We start from the raw sequence: 22,425 nt of genomic DNA on the forward strand, positions 1-22,425 counted from the left end.
GGCAAATGCTGCTGTCATCTCTGTGGAAACATTGCAAATGGGATGACTCTTCCAATTGTTTCTTTTCTAAATCTACTTTTCAGTTTAGAGTGAAAACTTGGCATGGGACGCTGCAAGCAAAAATACTAACCTTTCCTAGCACAGTATATTACTCAACATCTTACTTCATTCATTACTTTGAAATTTATTTTAAACCAGCAAATACACAGGAGTGATTTTACTTTTTTATTTGTTAAAATTGCCCAATTATACATACAAAACAAAAAAAAAATTCAATTTGTAAAAATTACACTTCCTCAAATAGGAAGATCGATTTATCAAATCCTCCACCTGCCTCAGTAATGGATGGTAACTATACACAATCAACTTTCATATCTGGTATCACACAGCTACAATTTTGTGCTGATACACCAAATGAACTTGGCAAAAAAAACTATTAAAAGTGCACTAATGTAATATGACATCCACAAAAAAAAAGAAATACACTGTCTTGGAAATACTTTATACAGGTGCTAATTATTGTGGCATAAGATGCCGCACGTTGTATTTGGACGTGTCTTGGTACTGAGTCATCGGTCTGTCTGCTATTCCACATGTGCCAACTCCAACTTTTCCAGTCACGCTCTCTGGTGAGGCAAAAATGCTTTTCTTTACCTTTTTTAAAAAAAAAAATCAATAACATTAGCTCCAAAAGTTACCAAGAAAACATTGTTAATTAGAATAAACATATCACCCAGAAACATATTTTTTGATCATTTTACATTTGACTACTTTGCCTGTTAACAATTCTTCTCACCAAATCAGCATATATCAGACTGTGTAAATGCTCTCACACAAAAGTGAAGACGACTAAATGTTGTGCCAGTTTAAAACCACATGGCAAAATAAAACTCCCAAAACAGAATAAAGCCAACCTGCAACTCCTTGGAGACCCCGTATGTGGATATGTGAGAGAATGGGATAGAGGTCAAACAGTCTAGCAACTCAAGACTGGGCAACCATGAGGCATTGTGGCCCATCAGCAGCAGCAGAATTGTACTCTAACACAATCTGTAGCCTCATGGCCTGGCATATCCCCCACTCTAACATCACCACCAAACCAGGGGATCGACCCTCGTTCCATGAAGAGGGCATGCAGGACAGAATGCCAGGGGGTAGCACCAGGTATACATAAAAATGGGGTGTCAACGTGGTGAAGGTACAACACAGGACTACTTGCTTGCCAAATAGCATAAGCAGCAAGTGACAGAGAGCTAAGTGATTCCGCAACCAATGGATCAGATGTAAGTTCTGCAGTCCTGCTACATCCAGTTGGAAATGGTGGTGGACAGTTAAACAACTAATGGGAAGAGGCGGCTCCTCAAATATCCCCATCCATAATGATGGTGCAGCAGAGCACAAGTGCAAAAGATAAGGCTGAAGCATTTGCAACAATCTTCAGCCAGCAGTGGATGATCCATTTTGGCCTCCTCCAGGAGATGCCAGTCTTCAGCAAATTCGATTCAGTCCACGTGACATCAAGAAACGGCTGAAGGCACCGGATACTGCAATGGCTATGGGCCCTGACAATATTCCAGCAATAGTACTGAAGACTTGTGCGCCAGAACTTGCCACACCCCTAACCAAGCTGTTCCAGTAGAGCTACAACACTGGCATCTACCTGGCAATGTGAAAAATTGTCCACGTATGTCCTGTACACAAAAGCAGGACAAATCCAGCCCGGCCAATTACTGTCCCATCAGTCTACTCTCAATCATCAATAAACTTATAGAGGGGTCAACAACAGTGCTATCAAGCAGCGCCAGCTTAGAAATAATCTTCTCACTGACGCTCTTCCTTCACTGTCGCTGGGCCAAATCCTCGAACTCCCTCCGTAAGCAGCGGTTCAAGAAGGTGGCTCACCACCACCTTCTCAAGGGCAATTAGGGATGGGTAATAAATGCTGGCCTAGCCAGCGACACCCACATCCCATGAATGAATAAAAAACAGAACAAGGCAACCACTTAAAAAGCAACTCAGTTGAAACAAGAGTCTGAAACCATTTCTACATTTCAGAGTACAAAGGAGATACTAATTCCCAATAGGTCAGTGCTGGCATTTACAGAACTCTATCAAATATTCTTGTGTTTGGCTTCAGTCAGGGCAGATTCCTTTTTAGTAGAGATAGTGCTTGGTGCTGTGGTTAAGAGGGAAATTTAAGTATGAATTTCAGCAGCTGAACAAAAGAGGGTCGAGTGTCACACAGTGGAAAGATGCACACATGCTCAGCAAATGCAACTAAAAATAACAAGGGAAGTTACTAAGAAAGAGGAATGAAAAACATTTAAAATGCTAGTGAACACTGGGACTAATGTAGAAGTTCTTTCTCTTATCAATCCACATCTCCCAATATGAACTTTCTTTTGTCCAAACCAAAATGGCAGCCAAAATGCTGTCAAGATGGGGACAGGCACATGGAGATTCAGTCCCAATGGTTCTCTACAGCTACTTAAGGAATATTTTAAAAAATTCCATAGGGTGATGTGACAACTTAATTTATTTCACTGCCAGTCCTTTTGAAGTTGACATGGACATACTACAGTATTAGAAATAACATGTGTTTATTCTTTCGCAGGATGTGGGTGTCGCTGGTTAGGCCAGCATTTGTTGCCCATCCCTAATTGCCTTTGAGAAGGTATTGATGAGCTGCCTTCTTAAACCACTGCAGACCCTGTGGTGTAAGTACACCCACAGTGCTGTTGGGGAAGGAGTTGCAGGATGTTGACACATCAACAGTGAAGGAATGCTAATATAATTCCAAGCCAGGATGGTGAGTGGCTAGGAGATGATCTTACAGGTGGTGGTGTTGCCATGCTTCTGCTGCTTTTGTCCTTCTAGGTAGAGACCAAGGGTTTGAAAGGTGCTGTCCAAGGAGCCTTCACAAGTTGTGGCAGTGCATCTAATAGATGGCACAATGCAGTGGTGGAGGCAGTGAATGTTTAAGGTGGTGGATGGGTTGCCAATCAAGTGGGATACTTTGTCCTGGATGGTATCGAGCTTCTTGAGTGTTGTTGGGGCTACACTGATCCAGGCATAGGGAAAGTATTCCATCGGATTCCTGACTTGTGCTTTGGGAAATAAGGACGAGTTACTCACTGCAGAATTCCCAGCCTCTGGCCTGTTCTTGTAGCCACTATATTTATATGGCTGGTTCAGTTTCTGGTCAATGATAATCCCAAGGATGTAGGTAGTGGGGGGTCCAGCGATGGTGAAACCATCGAGCAATGGTGACAACATTGAGAGAGAGAGACTGGAACTAGGGAACACAGTTTAGAATTAAGAGGTCTCCCATTCAAGATGGAGATAAAAAATTTTTTCTCTGATGGGTCGCGGGTCTTTGGAACTCTTCCCCAGAGGTAGATAGGTTCTTGACCAACAAAGTTATCGGGGGTAGGCAGGAATGTAGAATTAAGGCCACAATCAGTCATGATCTTATTGAATAGCAGAGCAGGCTTGAGGGTCCGAATGGCCTACTCCTGCTCATAATTTGTATGGTAATGCCACTGAAAGTCTAGGGGAGATGGTTGGATTCTCTCTTTTTGGAGATGGTCATTGCCAGGCATGGCTATGTTTGGAGTAAATATTACTCTCCACTTACCAACCCAAGCCTGAATGTTGTCCAGGTCTTGCTGTATATGGACACAGACTGCTTCAGTATTGGAGTCATGAATGGTACTGAACAATGTGCAATCGCCAGCAAACATCTCTACTTCTGACCGTATGATGGAGGGAAGGTCATTGATGAAGCAGCTGAAGATGGTTGGGCCTAGGACATGACCCTGAGGAACTCTGCACTGAGGTCCTGGAATTGAGATGGTTGTGCTTGTTGGAGGTTAACCATCTTCCTTTGTGCTAGGCATGACTCCAACCAGAGAGTTTTCTCTGATTCCCATTGACTTCAGTTTTGCTTGGGCTCCTTGGTGTCACACTTGGTCAAATGCTGCCAATATGTCAAGGACAGTCACTCTCACCTCACCTCTGGAATTCAGCTCTTTTGTCCATATTCAAACCAAGGCTGTAAATGAGGTCAGGAGCTGAGTGGCCCTGGCAGAATCCAAACTGAGCATCAGTGAGCAGATTATTGCTGTTTAAATGCCACTTGATAGCACTGCTGAATACACCTTTAATTTCTTTGCTGATGATCAAGAATAGACTGATGGGGCAAAAATTGGATGGAGTGCATTTGCCCTCCTTTTTGTGGACAGGGCATACCTGGGCAATTTTCCACATTGCCAGGTAGATGTCAGTGCTGTAGTTGCACTGGAACAGGTTGGCTAGGGGCACAGTTAAGATCTGGAGCACAAGTCTTCGGTACTACTGCAGGAATTTTATCAGGGCTTATAGCCTTTGCAGTATCCAGTGCCTTCAGCTGTTTCTCGATATCATGTGGAGCGAATCAAATTGGCTGAAGACTAGCATCTGTGATGCAGGGGATCTCAGGGAGCGGCTGAGACAGATCATCCACTCAGCACTTTGGATGAAGATGGATGTAATTGCTTCAGCCTTCTCTTTTGCACTGATGTGCTGGACTCTCCCATCATTGACAATGGAAATATTTATGGAGCCCCCTCCGCCGGTAGTTCTTTACTTGTCCATCGTCATTCACGACTGGATGCGGCAGGACTCTAGAGCTTAGATCTGATCCGTTAGTTGTTGGATTGCTTAGCTCTATCATTTGCTGCTTACGCTGTTTGGCATCAAGTTGTTCTGTGTTGTTGCGTCAGCAGGTTGACACCTCAGTTTAGGTCTGCCTTGTGCTGCTCCTGGCATGCTCTCCTGCAATATTCATTTAACCAGGGTTGATCTCCTGGTTTGATGGCAATGGTAGAGTGGGGGGGTTTGCCAGACCATGAGGTTACAGGTTGTATTTGAATATAATTCTGCCGCTTATGATGGCCTACAGCACCCTATGACATTCAGTTTTGTGCTGCTAGATCTGTTTGAAATCTATCCCATTTGGCACGGTGGTAGTGCCATACAACACGACAAAGGGTATCCTCAATGTGTAGACAGGACTTTGTCTTCACATGTAAATCCAGGCACCAGGTGTGTGCAACTGTTGGGCTTGGTGGTTAAGGAAAATTAAAACTTAAGTTCCCACAATCGATTGCTATCCAATGGTTCTTGTTGGAGGTGTACGAAGATAATAGGTCAAGCTAGCATCATGCTTGGGTAAGATACTAATGATCTAAATAAAAATGACCTGAGTGACATACCAGAGGAGCTATCAGCACCTCTGCAATCATGTGTATCAGTACCTTCAGGGGGACAACGAGAAGCAAAAATTGTCACAAAGTCAGATCATTCAGAAATATAACAAAGCTGCAGAGTGTCTTTTTAAACGATACTGAACAAAACACACCTGTCCTTTTTTGTTCTTGGAATAGGCTCTATTATTAAACTGCTGCCATTTTACTTTTTGTTCCTCTCGTTCCTGTTCAAGCTCCTTCATTCTCTGGGCCTTTTTCAATGCTTTCTTCTTCTTATATTCCCTCTGCTGGGCGACCATTTCCTTCCTATGAGTAGCCCAAAACAAAAACCACTAAGGAAATGGTATAACTTAGGAATTGTTTCCCCACACATTAGAAACAAGAATCTTGGTTATACAAACACTTAACTGACTGCCAGCACTCACTTTGATTTGGGTTTGTCGCTACCCGGCTCTTCAGAATCATTTCCTTCTTCAACAGGTTTCAAGTTGACCAAGGGGAGCACATCAGCATTACCGTATCCAGAAAAGGTGATGGCAGCCGTACCATTTTCCTGGTCAATCTCTTCAATCTCCGCTTCATACAATCTGCAAGGAAGTTAGGGCTGTAAGCATGTGAGTAGAGGTTTGACAATCTGGCCCTACAAGCCTCTAACATTAAAATTTAAAATATTACATATTATGTTTCACAAATCATTTGTAATAATTTATTGAAAACTAAAGCTGTAATATTAATTTATCAACAGGTGTTTGTGAACACTGTTTTAGATTTTAACAATATTTCTGCCAGTTTAATAAAATCTATTTAAATGTAATATTTGGTTTCAAGCATTTATTAAATATTAATATATAACTCTGCCACTAAGATTTTTTTAATCAGGAAGAATAAAACAAAGGCTCGGATTTTCCAGTAGTAATGACAGCAAAACTGACAGAGGTTCCTGGAGTCTGCACATGCACAGTGAAATGCAGAGGTTGCTGTCACTGATTCTATGCTTCCCCATAAAGTGCATTGTTGAAGTCCTCCCAGGCTGCAACCAAGTAGAAATGAACTGACGAGAACTTGCTACTTAAACTATTAATCTCACTAAAAACCCTTGAAAAAGTTACATTTTGTTGGATGTGTAAACTGGGTTTTTTTTAAAAAAGGTGCACTAAGTCATCATTATTGGACAGTGTCACTGGCCCTGAAAAACTACTTTTATATTATGGATTGTCAAATTTCTTCATTATAAAGAAAAAAATTTCACACATTTAAAATTTTTTAAAGTGTATAATATTTCAATTTCTACCATAATCACAAATCAACGTCCCAATTATTTAATTAAAATTTTCAAAAGCAAAATAAAATTGAAAAATTAGTGCATTTTACTTCCTGGTTTGCTCTCTGTGAGGATACTTCAATGCAATTGGCTGTTTACACTGCTTGATGACATCAGTTGCTAGATGTCTGGAGATCCTCTTGACTTGGCACCAGATTCAATGTTGGGAAAGGGGCAATCTATGCCACTCAGATTTCTAGATCTCTGTGGGCTGCTTTCTTCAAGGCCAACAGCAAGCACTGCCGCTTCGTCAATGAAGCCACAGTGACCATTTTAGATTAGCACATGTAGGCCATCAGAAAATGTGTAACAGGTGAAATGTTAATGCTGAATTACCTGGAACAACTCAGCAGGTCTGGCAGCATCAGCGGAGAAGAAAAGAGTTGACGTTTCGAGTCCTCAACGTCAACTCTTTTCTTCTCCGCCGATGTTGCCAGATCTGCTGAGTTTTTCCAGGTAATTCTGTTTTTGTTTTGGATTTCCAGCATCCGCAGTTTTTTGTTTTTTTCGAAATGAAAATGCTGCTTGTCTGATAGAACAGGTTGGAATGAGAATATGCAGATGCTTAGTGGCCCACAAATGAAACTCTCTTCTCTAAGTTTCCACCAGAGGTAGTTTGAAAAGTTTGCACAAGCAGCTTCCTTTTCAAGTGCATTTGGGCCTTCAGGCATCTCCAAGGATCCCGTTTCATGATCATAAAAAACAGGATGCAATAGCAAGCAACAACTTGGGAGGATTCTAACTGGGTAGCTGCTTTTGATGGCGAAATCTGTGGGCTGACCTGTCAATGCTGTATGTCTTTTTTTGTCATCAGTGCACCCACAGAAATTAGAAGCAATCAGTAAAGTCAGTTATTGGAAACTTGGCAGTCAGGTGACCAACTATGTTTAGAACAATATGTTCTAAATTTACTGATCTTGGATTCTCTCAAACTAAAGAAAATAAGGTTACGATGTCTGAACACAGGTTTGATGAGCACCTTTAGCAGGCTTAAGGATTAAAAATTACTCTAACATAAATTATTGTATATTAGCTATTATTGAATTATTGCCGTGTGACTGACCCAAGTGACAAATTCCAGAATAAGTCTCAAAGAATCTCTTACCATTTGCTACTGTTCTATTGATGTACTGTTAGAGAGTTCTACACTTACTGTCCATCCTCATTCCAAACGGCCATACACTTGTCACCAGTCTTCCATTTATGACTGGGCACAGAATTCGTTGAGCTGTCAGCATTGGCTGCAGCAACAGACGGCTGATTTGACAACAGGTCTCTGGTCAGCTCTATTACTTCCTGTAAGACATGCAAGCAAATAAAGAACTTAGTGTTGCTCTTGTTTTTACAGTATTAAACCATATCTTACATGTTTGGATCTAGTTTCAACACAAGCTAGTTTAGTCAACACTTAATTCAAATTGGGAAAGGTAAAAAAAACCATTACGATACAAGCTAATGAAACCTTATCTCTCTCTCTCCATAGTCAATACTATCTGATCACTTGATACGAGGATGAAAACCAGGAAGTTAAGACTTGTATGCCAACAACGCTGACCTCTGTTTGTGGCCTCCCAAAATGAGCGAGCAAATTAAAAGGTAAACAAGCCAAAGGAAAGCAGTGTTTGAGCACAGAATTCAGTTTCGAAATCACCACTCCACAGAATTTTGTTAAATATTTTAATATAAAATAGGATTCTTTATTTAGAACTTTTACCATTGCTGCAATTAGACAACAGAGATAAAAACACTGATATTTGTTCTAACTCCCTCTGTATTTTACAGTGAATGTAGATGGCACTGGCACGGGACCTGTTCAAGTATTTAAAACTGATTTGATTGGTACATTTGTATTGTTTTATGGAGGTCTCAAAATTGCTTTTCAAGTTAAAACTTTAAATTGCCGTGGCTAGGATTTTTCCTTTAAAACATGTTTCATTAGCAACTTGTTACATCTAGGACTGCTTTACCTGTCTCAAGTTATGATTCACAATATACAGATGGACACTCCCAATCCAATGTCCTACACAGCATTCTCCATTTATACTCGGAACCAACATAGCCTCTAATTTTTCTGTCTGCTGCACGACCAAATGAAGCGCATGGACCATTTTGCATGTTTACACACACATGGTAACTTCAAGGGGCTGCCTAATGCACGGCCTGCATGAGAACTTTTGGGTTGCCGTGGCCTTAAAGCTTAGCGGGTATATTGCCGAGGACTACATGGAAAATCATTCCAGCTGGAAACCAGTCAACATCCAGCTACACAACTTTGCCAACTCAAGTCCAAGGATTTTGGCCAGTTCAAATCATGCTGTTTTGATTTGTGTACATATTTCTGACTAGTTTCTGCTGATATTTCCTTTTATCGAGCCCTCACCCATATCTTTGTTACCTCCAGACTCAACTACTTCAATGCTCTCCAGGTTGGTATCCAACTTTCCGCCCTCCTTAAACTTGAGCTCTCACAAAATTCTGCTTCTCGAGTCCATTCACCCATCATCACTGTGCTCGTTGACCTGCAGTAGCTCCCAGTCTGGCAATACTTTGATTTTAAAATTCTTATCCTTGCGTTCAAAGCCCTCCATCACTTCAGCCACCCCCATCAGACCATCTTTGAACTGCTTCAGCCTTGCAATCCTCCCATGATCTCTGCATGCCTACAATTCTCCAATCTCCAATGCCTTCAGCTGCCTGAGCTCTGAATCCCCTCCCTAAAACTCTAACCATAGTTATCCTTTAACCATAAGTCATCCTTTAAAACCTAACTTTTTGGACGAGCTTTTGGTTACTAGTCTTAATATCTGCTTATATGGCTGAGTGTCAAATTATGTCCGATAATGCTCTCGTGAAGCACTGTAGGACGTTAAGAGCGCTATACAAATACAAGTTGTTGGTAGTAGTAAAGAATCCAAATCAATGATCGACAATGCCCAGATATAGCCACCTCCAACATTTTGGATAAATTTTTACAGCACACATTCAGTCATTAATCAGTAACTAAAGCACTCAGAGTTCTTCTAGGCTGCATTTACACCACAAAGCAAAGCTGCTTTTCCCCACTGGTTTCTGAACAGATGCTAAGGCTGCAGTGTAGCTCCAGAGTCAGGGATAGCCTGGCACAGGAGCAAAGCCAAGTGAGACTCCCTGGAGGACAAAGTTTCGCTCTACTTCAAAGTAAGGTCAGGGACTGGCTCTAGATTTTACACCACAACTGAGTAGCAGAATGAAGCAATGTTCATGCTACCTATGACTGCCTTTAGTCTCATTCATGCCGTCAATAATATTTGAGGGCCGGCTCACAGATCCAGGATGATAAACTTCTCCACAACCAATAATTCGTACTTTTATAATAAACTGAAATAGAAATCACTTCAGCGGTTTAAAAAAAGTGAAACACCAATCAGCTAGTGTTAGGGAGTATGGTTAGCATTAGTGACCAATAGGCAAGGTCAAAGAGGTGAATTTTATAGAGGTTTTTCAAAGAGGGAGAGGCATAGCCAGATGGGCAGGTTTGGGGAGAGTATCCCAATGTGGGAATGGAAGATTCTGCAGCTGAAGCTGAGGAGAGGGACGGCAGGTACAATGAAGGCCAGGGTAGGAACAATGGACTACTGCAACACAGAGCAGATGTTGTAGAGATTGGGAGTGCCAAGTCCACGAAAGGAAATGCCTAAATAAGAAACATCCTATATGGAGTGTGCGCGTGTGTGTTTGCGCGAGGGGTGGAGAAGGATGCGGAAAGAAAACTTCAAATCAGTTCATTTCAAATATGCAGAGCTAGGAGGGTCACTTGAAAAGAAAAAACTGGGAGACACAATATGACCTCAAGCTACACATATCCTCGTCCATCATGTTATGTCGTCTGCAATGCCTGACACCACTCTTATATAAATCATTGAAATTTATGGCACAGAAGGAAGCCATTCAGCCCATGACTCTATGCCAGCCAAAAGAGAGCTATCCAGACTAATCCTACTTACCAGCTTAGTCTGTGGCCCTGCAGGTTATGGCACTAAAAGTACTTGGATAAGTACTTAAAAATGAGGATTTTTGACCCTACCACCCTGTCAGGCAGAGTTCTAAACCCCCACCACACACTGGGTGAAGACATTTCTCTTCAACTTCCTTATAATTCTTGTACCAATTATTTTAAATCTATTGCTCCTGGTTATCTAGGTCCTTCTTATGCACTCTATCTAGGCCCCTCATAATTTTATGCACCTTAATTAAATCGCCACTGATCCTATTGTGCCCTGTCTATCTCATCTTTCCTTGTAGCTAAAATTCTCCACTCCTTGTAGCATCCTCAAATTTCCTCAGTAGCTTCTTTGGTGGTCCTCTGGAGGTCCCCAGCATCACAGATGCCAGTCTTAAGCCAATTCGATTCACTCCACGTGATATCAAGAAACAGCTGAAAGCACTAGATACTGCAAAGGCTATGGGGCCTGACAATATTCCAGCAATAGTACTAAAGACTTGTGCTCCAGAACCTGCTGTGCCCAAGGTGGGGATGTTCACTGATGATTGCACAACGTTCCTCTACATTTCTCAGCATTCTACCCGTGCCTTATTTAACCTCCCCAAATGCATTACCTCCAGACTGAATTCCATTTAGCACTTCCTGTTCACCTGAGCTCTCTCTCTCACACACACACTCTTCAGGCACATGCCCTGAAAGGGCTTTAGTGAACATGGATTTCTGTGTTGGTCCATGGTTAAGCTTGACAAGGTACTGCAGTTGTTTGCCGTTGCTTCTGCAGACGGCTGAACAGGAACCTCTCCCACTCTTACTGCGTGCCAATGGCGTATGGTTGGAAAGATTTACAAGTTGATACTCAACCTGTCTGGCCATGTTACAAACTCATCTTCTTTAACCATTGAGTCCTGGAGTGGAACTTGAACCTGGAGCCGCTGGCTCAGAGGCACGGATGTTACCCACTCCTGGTATTGAACTAATTTTGGATCCAACATTCCACGAGTTTTAGCTTTTCTGATTGGTCTGCCATGTGGGACCTTGCTAAGAGTTTAGCTACATCAAAAGCGCTACCCTCATCATTTCCTCCTCAAAAAATTCAATCAAGTTAGTCAGACACATATTTCTAAATGAAGCATAATTCTGCCCCTCAATTTTTTCTTTCAATGATTTACCAGCCACCATGGTTAGGCTGACTGGCCTGTAATTACTCAGGACTAATCCTTTCTCAGAGTCTATATTAGCAGTCCTCCAGGATCATACCTGTCGCCAGAGGGCTGGAAAATGATGGCCGGAGCCTCTGCTATTTCCTCTCTTGTTTCTCTTAACAGCCAGGCCATGTCATCAAGCTCTCATGATTTGTCTACTTTCAAACAAGCTGAACCCTTTAATATTTCCACTTTCACTGTGCTCAACCCATCCAACATCTCACAGTCCACCTCCTTAACTACAATGACTGCATTGTCCATTTCTTTTTTTAGAAAACAGGCACAAAGTATTCATTAAGAACCACTCCCAAGTCTTCCACACAATTTACATTATTGGTCCCCAATAGGTCTTGCGCTTTCCTTAGTTATCCTGTTTTTCTAAGTTGCCCTTCTCCATGCTTTTGCTATTTCTTAATTTTCTGTGATTGTTTTTTCTCCCCTTTATGCATTCTCAATAGCAGTCCATAGCTCAATGATCTGCTTCCATTTGGACGGGAACTCCAGCTGCAATACTCTTAACTTTTTAAGCTGGTTATATTTTTTCTCTCACTTGCTCCTTTAAGGCCTGAATATGAAATTCTCACCATGAGGTACCGTGCGTATCTCCCATTGGAAATCACTATTTACCTATATTATCTACTTCTGCTGTAAACATTCTACCAGTTGCAGATGTGTGGATTTGAGTGTGAACAAAATGTAGACAGTTCCATAATTTTAAATTTTTCAAGTGGTAAGTACGGATTTATTTCTTTGGAAACCGTAAAGCAGGAGGTGGGGGGGGGAATGGATTGTCCTTTATGCTGAGGCTGTGGGTCCTGCTTTACCCTTTTATTTTCCTTTCTGCTGGCAGCAGTTTGCAAAGTGACATTGAAAGGCAGAACGTGCCCCAGGTTGATCAAAGGGGGAAAACAAGTTAAAGGAAGTGTCACCTTAAAGAGGGCAAAATGAACGCACATCCCAACTACACTTAAAACAAAAACATGTCTTTCTTTAAATAAAAATAAATCTTGTTCCTCTTCCACAAGCTCCTACCAGCCAGCCATTTCAGGATTCAAGCTTACCAAGGAACCAGGTGGCACTGAGTTTGAATACTGCTGACATCCAATTGTCAATCTCTTCAGTCCTGCATTCCAATCACTGCTGGAGTCACTTGCTGGCTAACCTCATAGCGGATATTAGCTCTCTGGTGAGTTGGTGACCTGGAATAGCAAGTTTCCAAAGGGAAATGGAGGTGGAGTTGTGGAGGAATACAGGACACTTTCAAAAATAATTCTCCAAATGTGATGGGAAAGTGAAGAAATACTTGCTCTTAAACATTCACTTTCTCCTTTAAGACCAGGACTTAACAGTAAAGGTTTACAGAGTTTGGACAGACAACATATTTACAGGCCAGGAGAATGATATAGACAACTGTTCAGCAAGCCACTTCACTCCCTCCCAAATCACTCAAAATTTCCCACCTGATCCACTGTCCCATTGTAAACAGAACGACAGCAAGAGAATCTTTATTCATTCATGACATGTGGGTGTTGCTGGCAAGGCCAGCATTTACTGCCCACCCCCAATTGCCCTTTAGAAGATGGTGGTGAGTTGCCGCCTTGAACTGTTGCAGTCCAGCTGGTGTAGGTACCCTATTAGGGAGTTCCAGGATTTTGACCAGCGACAGTGAAGGAACAGTGACATAGTTTCAAGTTAGGATGGTATGTGACTAGGAGAGGAAATTGCAGGTGGTGTTCCCATGGCCTTCTAGGTGGTAGAGCTCATGGGTTTGGGAGGTGCTGTTGTTGAAGACTTGGCAAGTTGCTGCAGTGCATCTTTTAGATGGTGCACACTACTGCCACAATGCACAAGTGGTGGAGGGAGTGAATGTTTAAGATCGTTGACGGGGTGCCAATGGAATGCTTTCTCCTGGCTGATGTCGAGATTCGAGTGTTGTTGGAGTTGCCCTCATCCAAGTAACTAGACAGTATTTCACCACACTCCAGTTTTGTACCTTATAAATGGTGGAAAGACCCTGAAAGGTCAGGAGGGGAATCGCTCACTACAGAATTCCCAGCCTCTGAAGGTTCTAATAGCCACACTATTTATATGGCTGGTCTAGTTAAATTTCTGATCAATGGTGATCCTTAGGATGTTCATAGTGGGTGATTCAGTGACAGTAATGCCACTGAATGTCAAGGGCAGGTGGTTAAACATTCTCTTGTTGGAGGTGGTCATTCCTGGCACAAATTTCATTTACCACTTATCAGCCCAAGCCTGGATGTTGTCCAGGTCATGCTGCATTTGGGGACAGACTGCTTCAGTATCTGAGTTGTGGATGGAACTGAACACACTGCAATCATCAACACATATCCTCATTTCTGCTTGCGATCTAGCGAAGATCATTGATGAAGCAGCTGAAGATGGTTGCACCTAGGATACTGCCCTGAGAAACTCCTGCAGTGATGTCCTAGGGCTGAGTTGATTGCCTTACAACAACCACTACCACCTTCCTTTGTGACAATGGAGAGATTCTACACACACACCCCCATCCCAATTCCCACAGACTTAAATTTTACTAGGGGTTCTTGATGGCAAACTCTGTCAAATAATGTTCTGATGTCAAGGGCAGTCACTCTCACCTCACCTCTTGGAATTCAACCCTTTATTTCATATTTGGACCATCTGGAGTCAAGTGGTCCTGGTGAAACCCAAACTGAGCATTTGAGAGCAAGTTATGGGTAAACAAGTGCCACTTGATAGCACTGTCCATGACACCTTCCATCGCTTTGCTGATGATTGAGAGTAGGCTGATGGGGCTGTAGCTGGGCAAATCGTATTTATCCTGCTATTGTAACAGGACCTACACTGGCGATTTTCCACTTTGACACATAGATGCCGGTACTGTAGTTCTGCTCGAATAGAATGGATAGAGGTGTAGCTAGTTCTGGAGAACAAGTCTTCAGTACTGCAGCTGGGATATTGTGGGGTCCATTGCCTTTGTCTCTAGTGACTCAGCCATTTCTTGATATCACATGGAGTGAACTTAATTGGTGAAGACTGACTTCTGCGATGATAGGGAGGAGGCCGAGATAGATCATCCACTCAGCACTTCTGCCTGAAGATGGCTGCAAACAATTCAGCCTTGTTTTTTGTACGAGTGCTGGACTCCGCCACCCTTAAAGATGGAGATGTTCATAGAGACTCCCCTTCTCGCTAGTTCTTTAATTGTCTACCACCATTCATGACTAGATGTGGCAGGCCTGCAGAGCTTAGATGTGATCCATTGGTTGAGAGACTGCATGCTGGGGTCCTCAATAAACAACAGTTCTTTTCCTGGCTTGATGCTAACGGCAGAGATGGGGATATGCCAGGCCATGAGGTTACAGAATGTGGCTGAATACAATTCTGATGACCCACAGTGCCTCATCAATTCCCAGCTTTGAGCTGCTAGGCCAGTTCCAAATCTATGCTATGGTGGAAGTGCCACACAATGTGATGGAGGGTGTCCTCACCGTGAAGCTGGAACTTTGACTTTTCAAGAACTACGACACGGTCATCCCTACCAAAACTGTCATGGACAGATGCATCTGTGACAGGTAGGTTGGTGAGGACAAGGTAGGCTTTTCCCTTCCTGGTGATTCTCTTCCCACCTGTCCCAGCCTACCAACTATGTTCTACCGGGAGACCGGTTACCCTAGCCAGCCATGATCCTCTAATGGGGAAATTTGCACAATCACAGCATAGCATGAATGGAAACCAGAGGCTGGCTAAGAGAAATCAGAGGAAACGGGATGAGAATTAGTCTGTCTGATTAATGGTAAATTCAAGGGTTAAAAGGTGGCTCTTTATTACTGGTGCATCTGTGCAGCAATGCCTAGATGATGATAACATTGAAGGGTTGGGTTTTAATTAATAAAAATATTGAGTCACTATATGATTATGTGAGTCTTCTGTCCGAAGCCTCTGTTAAATATAGGTACAAGTTTAGCAGGACTGCTACGAGCACAGCTAACCAGCAGTTATATTTAGCCCATGCTGTTACTTACTAACCCAGGTTCTGGAAGGGCTACATGGTGTACCTCAACCTTTGCAGAGCACCATCTTGTGGCAGGAAAGAGACTACAATAAAAATACAACATGAAACTGGAGCTTCAGGTTGGACAAAAGAAAAACTGCAGATACTGTGAAACTGAAACCAAAAAAAAGGCCCCAGAAAATGCTAGAAACAAACAGGTCAGATAGCATCCATGGAGAGAACAGACAAGTTAACATGTCTGTTATCTCTGCAAATGCTTTTACAGTTGGATACTGGTTTAGACACCACATTTGTTACTTAACAGGACTACTATATTTTCTTACATTAGATACCCACAAATCCTTAACACCACTTGTGCGTGTCAACTCTTTTCATTTGTAGCCTTATAAATCTTCTGATATGAAGAATTGCAAAAAGAAAAAGGTAACAATGAAGTACAAGTGGTAATAGAAGCTGCACCTTCAGCAGACAGTACCAGGCTGGCCAACACTGGCACCATTTAGAAAGTGCCTTGCATATGTGGGGTTGTAAAGTGGGTTCCAATTAATTGAAGTTTGGCAAGGGTTCCTCACCCAGCTGAGGTAAACCAGGTTTTCTGACCTCACCCCCCAGCTGTCCCCATGTGCAAATATTTCTAATTTCAAAGCACTCTCACTTTGATAATGGCCATCTATCCACGTAACTCAAGAAAATACCCAAAGTAAATGAAACCAAATTTTACTGGGAACAGATGCTAATAACACAGGCACATTTGATAATTAATAGACATGTCCAACCACATGCAAACTTAATTTTTCTGTGGTATTCCCAAGAAATGAATCTTAATTCATGTAGACTGGAGTCTGAAATCAGGCAGACTAGAAATCAGGAGGGCAAACAATGTTTTAGAGTGAATAAAATCCTATTAACTATTTTAGCCAATTAGATCTATTTAAATCCATGTGCAACTGGTGACAAGGATTAATACTTACTCAGAACAAGATGCAGAGTCCATTTCCACCTGAAATCAAACATGGCGTGTATCAACTGTGAAAAAAAGATGTAAAATATAGAAGTACTACAGTCTGATTTCCCCTTAATGTGATATCATGGTAGCTTGGGTTATGACGGATTGCAACAGGCCTGATGATTTGATTATACAGTAATATCCAGAGTATGTTACTTTAAAATAAATGGATAACAGAGGGAGAGGAATTAGCACATCCTTGCAGCAATTTTGGACATGGTGACCCCAACAGCAAATACATACATAAAATTTAAGAGTTTATTCACCTAACGGATGGTCGAGCACATTGATGATCTAATTTATTGGACTGTAGAACGCGGGTTCACATTTGAGGTTTCCCACAAAGTAAGGTCCTAATCTTGCATATAAATGTCCAACAAATGTTAAACACTTCCTCACAGGGCAGAAAAAGCATGGCACAGCAGATGACTTGTGTCTATCTCATAATGCACATCAACAGCTGAGATGTGGCAACCCAGGAAACAGATACATGAATCGTTCCTTTTAATACTGCAATTTAACTTCTGTGCATTCCGCCCTTAATGCTACATAGTGTAGTCTTGTATCCATTTGCTTCATACACACTCGGAAAGATGGAGTGACTCAGAACAAGTTGATTCACTTCCAGCACACTGACTGCGTAGTAGTGTCTTGAGATGGATGATAAACCATTTGTTCCCCCTCACCCTCCAATCTCTGATGTGAATTTACAAATTTCATCTACTTCCCACAATATAGGATATAGTCGTGCAGTGCTTATGTTACAGGACTACTGCTTCAGAAGCTTGGACTAGTCGTCCAGAGAACGAAACTTCAATTTCCACCATGGGAATGTGAGATTTTTAATTCAGTTTAAGATCAGGAAATAAGAATGATATCAGTAAAAGTGAAGCTGCCAGCTTGCTCTCAAAGCTCAACAGGCTCACTAATGTCCTTTAGAAAAGGTAACCTGCTCTCTTTTCCTGGCCGATATGTGGCTCCTACACTGACATGATTAACTTTTAACTGCCCTCTGAAGTGAATTCAAATCTAACTGTAGTTCAATAAGACAGCTCAACACCGTGCTTTCAAAGCAATGAGAGATGGGCAATAAATGCCAGCCTTACAAATGAAGGATGATTTTTTTTTTAAAAATGGAAGAGATCAATATAGGTCTCTACAGAGTTAAATTTAAAAATCAAGTAATGGAGTTACCATTACAGGAGCAGGGTACTATGGTCACATACGTAAAAATATAAAAAGAACAAATAAATAGACTTTATGGATAGGTTGTGCAAGTTTTGCATTAGTAAAGTTCAGAGCCCTACTTCTTAGTGTCAGATTTAAAGCATTGTGCACGAGGAAGAATTATCTGTTGAACAGGAGCTAACTACAATATATATATGACACTTGACAGGATAGGAAGGAGGAAAAGAAAGCGACATGTCTCAGGCAGTCACACAGAGTCAAACTTAACAACATGACCAATCACGAGCATAGAAAGGAAGTCAAACAGATTCCAAACTACTTTTCTGGTGCCTCAGGGTTTCAAAACATGCAACACGCTTTATCTTCAGTAGTTTATTTCTACTAAATAGTCACCATGCATTGTAGTGCACCGTTTGCACTTAGAACTAAGCGAAGAATCCTAGTGGATTTGAAAAGATTCTGTACTTGAACTGCTTAAGTTCCTATTTATTGCAGGATCCTGGTATTTGTGAGCCAGACCCCAGTGTTTACACTAAATCTGCCCCCCCTTATTCCAATGGCAGCCCTGTCACACAGTTTTTCATCAATGAGCTGGCCTTTCTGATAAGGGAACTGAATTTAACAGCTTTGTCAATCTCCTGTCAAACTAACAAAGGTGCAGTCCAAAAGCAGATTTAAATTACCAAAAAGTCTGATTGGATGACCTGAAGTAAGACAATTTGCATCATGACTTATGGATCAATTCAGACACACACATATTATATATTCTCAAGTTACACAATGTAAACTATTTACTTGAAATCAGTAATGTGAAGTATTCAACCCAAGAAAAATTAAATCAAGATCATAAACCCCCAAGGCTTACCAAGTAGTTAACCAAAGTGCTAACAGTACTTGGTAATTTTAATTAAAAAAAAATCTCATTGAATGCTTTATGAATTAAGAATTTTGTTCTATTTTATCAGTTGCAGAGGCAACCACTGAGCTGCTTACTCTACTGCCGAAAGCAATAAGTGTGAATACCTTAGGGAAAGTGATCCTACATGATATGGATTTTAGTTTGTGTATTCCAACTATTGCTCAGTAGGCCCATATGTCTAAATATATTAATCTTCTAAATTTCAGATGGTTTACATTAACTGTGTACTTCCAATTAGGAAACTCTTGGGATAGTAGCACATAATTTTCATATTTTTGTTATAAAATGATAGTGAAACATTGACTCAAGACAATGTCAGGAACAGCTATCCACAGTGCATGTATGTCCAACACTGGAGGAGCAAGACAGTCAATCACTGTTTTCCACAGGCAGAATCACCCTTTACTTGCAGCACGCAGTTGATACAAAACAGAATACTTCCTGTGTTAAGTGATTTGATTTTTTTTTGTTGTTTGGTTCTGGCTTCCACAGTGATACATTGGAAACACATTGTTCTGAACGTGCACACAATCATTCTGTTCAATAGATATTACTCAGCAGTTTGTTATTATTGATAAAGATAGCTTTAACCACATTAGTGTCGCGCCCTATTGTTCCACTAAAAATAACATTTGTTCATGAACAAATTAGGGGTTTGGGGTGGTGGTGGGAATCTTATCCAAGTTCAAAATGTGTATTTAAAAAGTAAAACACCAACCTGCAAATCTTTTTGTAATTTAAGGAGATCTTCATTGTCTGCGTCAGAAGACAGCGCAGCTTCTACTTGTTGAAGTTGTGCCTTATAACTGGCCAGCTGCTTTGCCAGCTCATCTGACATCTACGAGAAACAACAATTCAGTTAAGCAGAAATACTAACCTCCCAAGCCTAATAAAAGATTAACACAGGTCCACAGTAAATGCCACTGCTCACATTTCTGTTACATTCGTCCCCAATAAATAGGAGAAAGAATTTACAGCATAGGAACAGGCCCTTCGGCCCACCAAGTCAGTATTTATGCTGCATATGAGCATTCTCCAATTTTACTTTATCTAACTCCATCAGCATATCCATCCATTCCTTTCTACCTCATGTACTTATCCAGCCTCCCCTTAAATACATCAAAGCTCAAATATTCCACATGGTACCCAGTTCCAAGTTCTCACCAATATTCTGATAATCAGAATGAGCTTGAAAATTAAGTTAAAACAAACAGGAAAATGTAAAGATTCTTCTTATAAAAGGGACAGTACGGTCACAATTTAAAAATATGCCTTCAGGATATTTTACACTGAGATTGTACTTACCTTGTTTTCCAAAGAAGTCAAAAAGATAATCTTTTCCCTCCTCCCCATTAAGTGAAAAGAGTGCTTGTTCTTTGTTACTGTATCTTACACAACAGTATCTTTGCACATCTTGAGAAATATCCCAAAGCACTTCACAAGTCACATTTTGACTTATGTAGGCTAATCAAATTAAAATACTTACACTAACTGGCGACAGCATACTGCAACGTACTAAAGCCCAGTGCAAATTATATTTATTTGCTACACAATCTTTTTTAAAAAAAAAGTATTTTTTTCCACCCAGAAGTTCAGAGAAAATCTGTAAAGGTTCAGGTTTTAAACAAATTGCTTCTCTTGCCTGCCTTCAAAGTTCCAGAGAAAACCTTCCATACTTCACAAATATAACCAGTCATGGCCAGAGAATCACTCACAATGGCTTCACTCCCTGCCCCTGCACCATCACCCCTGAAGGATCTATCCTTGGCTCCCATCTACTTCTGATTTACATGAAGCCTCAAGGCATCATCATCCAAAAACATGGTCACTTTCCACATGTATGCTGATGATGCCCACTTCTACCTGACCAGCACCTCTCTCAATTCTTGCACTCTCTCTGAATTATCAGGCTGCTTGTCTGTTATCCAATACTGGATAATGAACATACATTTTCTCTAACTAAATACTGCTAAGGCTGAAGCCATTTTAATCCCAAATTCAAACTGCACTCCTTCGTCAGTGATTCCATCCCTCTCCTTGGCAATTGTCTGGGGATGAACCATCTGTTCACAACTTGGATCTCATATTTGACCTTAAGATAAGTTTTCAACTGTGTATCCATGCCGTCATTAAGACTGCCCAATTTACCCCTAATATCCCTTGCCTCAGCTCATCTGCTGCTCATCCATGCCTTCGTTACTTCCAGGCTTGACACTATTCTTCATGGCCAGCCTCCAACATTCTACCCACTTGAGGCCAACCAAAACTCTGCTGCATTTGTCCAAACGTGAACCAAATCCCATTCACCTACATTGGCTTCTGGTGAAGTAATGTCTTAAAGCTCTCACCCTTGTTTTCAAATTCCTCCATGGCCTCTCCCCTCCCTTTCTCTGTAATCTCGTTTATCCATAAAACCCTCCAAAATATCTACGCTCCTTTAATTCTGGCCCCTTGATCATCTTCCATTTTAATCTCTCCAACATTGGTGGCTGTGCCCTCACTTGTCTGGGCCCCAAGCTCTGGAATTCCCTCCCTATCCCTCTCCGTCTCTCTCCCTCACTTTTCTCCTTTAAGACACTCTTTAAAACCTATTCTCCGACCAAGCTTTTGGCCATCAGACCGAATCTGGCTCGGTGTCATATTGTGTTTTGTAATGTCTCTGTAAAGTACCTTGGGAGAGGCTCATTGCACCAAGGGCGCTATATAAATATAAATTGTTGCTGTACAGATGCCCGCCTGCTCCCAAATCCCTGCCTTAGTCACCATCTCCCCTCCGATTGTAAACCGGGCCCCCCGGATCCAAACTAGATTAACTCCGGTAGGATTGGTTTTGTTTCAGGTTTTCCATGAGCTGCCGCCGCTCGGGCATCTCCCCAGGCCCAGGGCCCAGGCTCGACTCCCAGGCCCCAGGCTCGACTCCCAGGCCCCAGGCTCGACTCCCAAGGCCCAGGGCCCAGGCTCGACTCCCAGGCCCCAGGCTCGACTCCCAGGCCCCAGGCTCGACTCCCAGGCCCAGGGCCCAGTCTTGACGCCCGGGCTCAGGCCTCGGGCCTAGTTACGCACTTGAAGCCCCGAGGGGCTCGCGGAGGGCGGCGGCAGGCCAGCATGCGGCCCGGCTCTCGCCAGGATGGTTACTCACATTTACACCGACTCCGTTCAAATTACCCCGGCTTTTATTTGAAATAAAGTCTGTGAAGCGCCAGACACCGAGTTCCCCTCCCCCCAAAAGCTCTTGTTTCCGGTTCCTCCAAACCCCGGCCGCCAACCTCACGCGAGAACTCGGTGACGTCACAGCCGCGAGAGGTGGAGCCAGGAGGGTTTGAACCTGTCAATCATCTGGAGTGACAGCCTGGACCTGTCAATCATCTGGAGTGACAGTTACCCCCATGGTAACTGTAGCTGCCAGATAATACCAAAAATATTGCATTTATGGAACGTCCTGCACGACCTCAGGTTGTGCCAAAGCTTTTTACAGCCAACTAAGTACTTATTGAAATGTTAACCGTTGTAATCCAGAAAACATGGCAGCCAATTTGTGCA

General features: G+C 42.1%; 1 protein-coding gene across 1 annotated transcript; it reads right to left on the bottom strand.

Moving 5' to 3' along the window:
- Nucleotides 1–212: 212 nt before the first annotated feature.
- On the bottom strand, nucleotides 213–22,161 carry smndc1 (survival motor neuron domain containing 1). Its single transcript, XM_078565167.1, has 6 exons — nucleotides 22,025–22,161; nucleotides 19,604–19,723; nucleotides 7,724–7,866; nucleotides 5,675–5,836; nucleotides 5,402–5,555; nucleotides 213–654 (listed from the first exon to the last, which is right to left on the bottom strand). Exons 2-6 carry the CDS (start codon nucleotides 19,721–19,723, stop codon nucleotides 517–519), a joined length of 717 nt encoding a protein of 238 aa, XP_078421293.1. The 5' UTR covers nucleotides 22,025–22,161; the 3' UTR covers nucleotides 213–516.
- Between the last annotated feature and the right edge of the window lie 264 nt (nucleotides 22,162–22,425).

The sequence above is a fragment of the Cetorhinus maximus genome, chromosome 20, assembly GCF_964194155.1.
Source record: "Cetorhinus maximus chromosome 20, sCetMax3.hap1.1, whole genome shotgun sequence".
NCBI classification, from domain to species: domain Eukaryota; kingdom Metazoa; phylum Chordata; class Chondrichthyes; order Lamniformes; family Cetorhinidae; genus Cetorhinus; species Cetorhinus maximus.